This window comes from Branchiostoma belcheri, unplaced genomic scaffold (assembly GCF_001625305.1).
Source record: "Branchiostoma belcheri isolate BF01 breed outbred unplaced genomic scaffold, Haploidv18h27 scaffold970, whole genome shotgun sequence".
In the NCBI taxonomy this organism is placed as follows: domain Eukaryota; kingdom Metazoa; phylum Chordata; class Leptocardii; order Amphioxiformes; family Branchiostomatidae; genus Branchiostoma; species Branchiostoma belcheri.
The window spans coordinates 3,744-6,277 of record NW_017804654.1 but is presented as its reverse complement, the minus strand read 5'-3'; the positions used below and the strand labels follow the sequence as shown (position 1 = coordinate 6,277).

At 37.6% G+C, this 2,534-nt stretch overlaps 1 protein-coding gene across 1 annotated transcript in view; it reads right to left on the bottom strand.

Moving 5' to 3' along the window:
* Positions 1-1,937: 1,937 nt before the first annotated feature.
* LOC109461932 overlaps positions 1,938-2,534 on the bottom strand; it is a gene marked incomplete at its 5' end in the record, with an annotated part of 1,764 nt that continues 1,167 nt past the window's right edge. Inside the window, one exon of the mRNA XM_019758413.1 lies at positions 1,938-1,946. Within this exon, the coding sequence (XP_019613972.1) occupies positions 1,938-1,946 (9 nt within the window). The remainder of the gene's footprint in view (positions 1,947-2,534) is intronic.

Genomic DNA, 2,534 nt, shown 5'->3' with positions numbered 1-2,534 from the left:
GTCTCCACCAGGAAATATGTTAAAAGTTCTTTGAAATTCCAATGGTATATGACATTTAACACCAAGGTTTAATCATAAGACTCTGACTCCAAGGTTTGGCAGATGAAACAAATATAGAACTACAACCCTCCAGACTGCGACCGTTTTGGTCGCATATGCGACCAATAATTACGAAATGCGACTTAACTTTTTACTCTGGTCGCGCACTGCGCGACCGGTAGAAAATCCGCTGTGCGCCTAAATTATTGGCTGCCATATCTCGCCTCAAAATCCGACCGGTACTTTCTCATTTTACTAATACTTGGACGGTACATTTTTCAAAATAAGGGTATTGTTAACAGCGTTGAAAATACAAGGTTTTACGGGGCAAACATGTTCTTTCCCGCGACTACGTTGTTTGGAAGCAAGGGTGCCCGGGCACAAGCTAGTTTCTTTGAGATGCCGAGTTTTGCCGACACCCAAGTGAAAGCGGTCCCGTCTCATGCCGATTGACAGAACTCCTGACACCAAACATACGGTAGATTTACTAAATCATCGTAGCTGATCCTTTGTAATTGACAGATTACCTCCCTTTTAGATGTAAGTTATATTTAGGAGCACCTGTTATTTCGAAAATGTTAGCTTTAGACGTAGCTAGTAACCGCGGGCGTCAGTAGAAAAATCGTGGAGCTCGGAGGAACATGTGCTGATATATACGTAAATTTTCAAATAGAACAAAGAAATAGACGTCAAAACAAACAACTCAATAGATTACCGGTATTTTATCACTATTTTTCATCCACAGTTACTTGTTTTTGCTCCGCCTGGAACCGCAAAAATCCATCGAAAACTTCACTTGCGATCGTTCGACACAGAGGTAAACAAACCGCCGCCATTTTGTTACAGGTTTTTCGGTGCGGAAGACTGTATTGTTTTTCTTTACCTGCCGATAAATCTCGCGATAACGAGCGAATGAATGACGCACTATTTATATTAAAAAAACGTTTTGTTTTCTTCCGGTATTCTATTCATGGCAGCGGACTTTGGTATTTTTTCTTGGTTACATGAAAAATTACAGAAGTAGTGAGTGGACTTTGACTGGTGATTAAAAAAAAATCTTGATAACATGATTGTTCTTGAAACATATTTATCAACAGTAGCATGACATAGTAATCATTATAATTTATAATGATACATTTACGTGTAATTCTAAAGTTAAAAGAAATTTGACAGTATTGTACTGCTCATGTATAACATACATGTAGTATGCAAATTTGTAATTATTATGATGTATTACAACAAATTGTGCAAAGGTTGGCGATAGAATATATTAGATACTGTGATAATAGAACTTATTTTACGATTTTACTTTGCGCGACCAGATTTTTTGTCTGCGCGACCAGATTTTTGTCTGTGCGCCTAACTTTTTGAGGCTAGGAGCGCATGTGCGCCTAGGCTAAAAATTTAGTCTGGAGGGTTGAACTAAAAGCAGCATACGTCAAAAAAGGTTAGACATCCAGGTAATGAGATACACAACTTCAAGAAATTGTTACTCAAGCAACTGGATAGATTTTGAAAACTGTCAGATGTTTCAAGTAGCCTCCACTTCTTTTCCACTACTTAAAACATGTGACAGTTCTCAAAATTCTCCAGTTGCTTTAGTAACAATTAATTTCCGTGTGTAAAAGCAGCATCGATATCTGTATAAGACTAAACATAGATAAACTCCATCTCAAAGATGGCAGTTTTGGCAACTTGAAGATTTGGAAGACTTACCATTAACAGCAAGGAAACTTTCAACCCTTTTGTGTCTCCCGTATGCATAAGAATTTTGAGTCTCATGTTCGTATTTACACAGCTTTGTATGTTAAAAAGATTGGGAAGAATGCTCACTCACCATTCTTCTTCGTGTATTTTCAGGGATATGGACATCAGTTCAGAGTCTGGCTCTGAGGTAATCATGATTCCTTTTGATACATACAGAAATTACAATATTAAATCTTAAAGCAAGCATATGATAGGTAATCTCTAGCCTAGCATGCAGGTCACCAGTCCAATATTTTATATATTCCACTGAATTGTATTCTTTTCAGTTGAAAAATATTTTGCTTAAAAGTGATTATTTATTCGAAGTTGATTTATTTTCTTGGGATGATATTTGATCATTTTAAACTGATGCCCAACACCAGTGGTTATCTAAGAACTATTTTATCATCAGCCAAAACTACAGTAATCTGTCCAAGACCTCCACAGGTCTGATATATTTACTGTAAATCTGAAAACTTTCACTGTGTTTTTATTTTTGCAGTTTTTGCAGTGACCCTTTTACCACAAATTCTTGCTGCCACAAACGTGCAATCCCAATGTATTACTAATGTACTACAGTATCAAGATATAGGGGAATTCTTTTTTACACAACCAAAGAGTCTCACCTCGCTGACGTTTCCGTGTCTATCAGACACCTTCTTCAGAGCTTCTGACTGGAGTACTGCATCTCGCCGCTATAAGCGCCACCTACATCGGCTACATATAGCGGCGAGATGCAGTACTCCAGT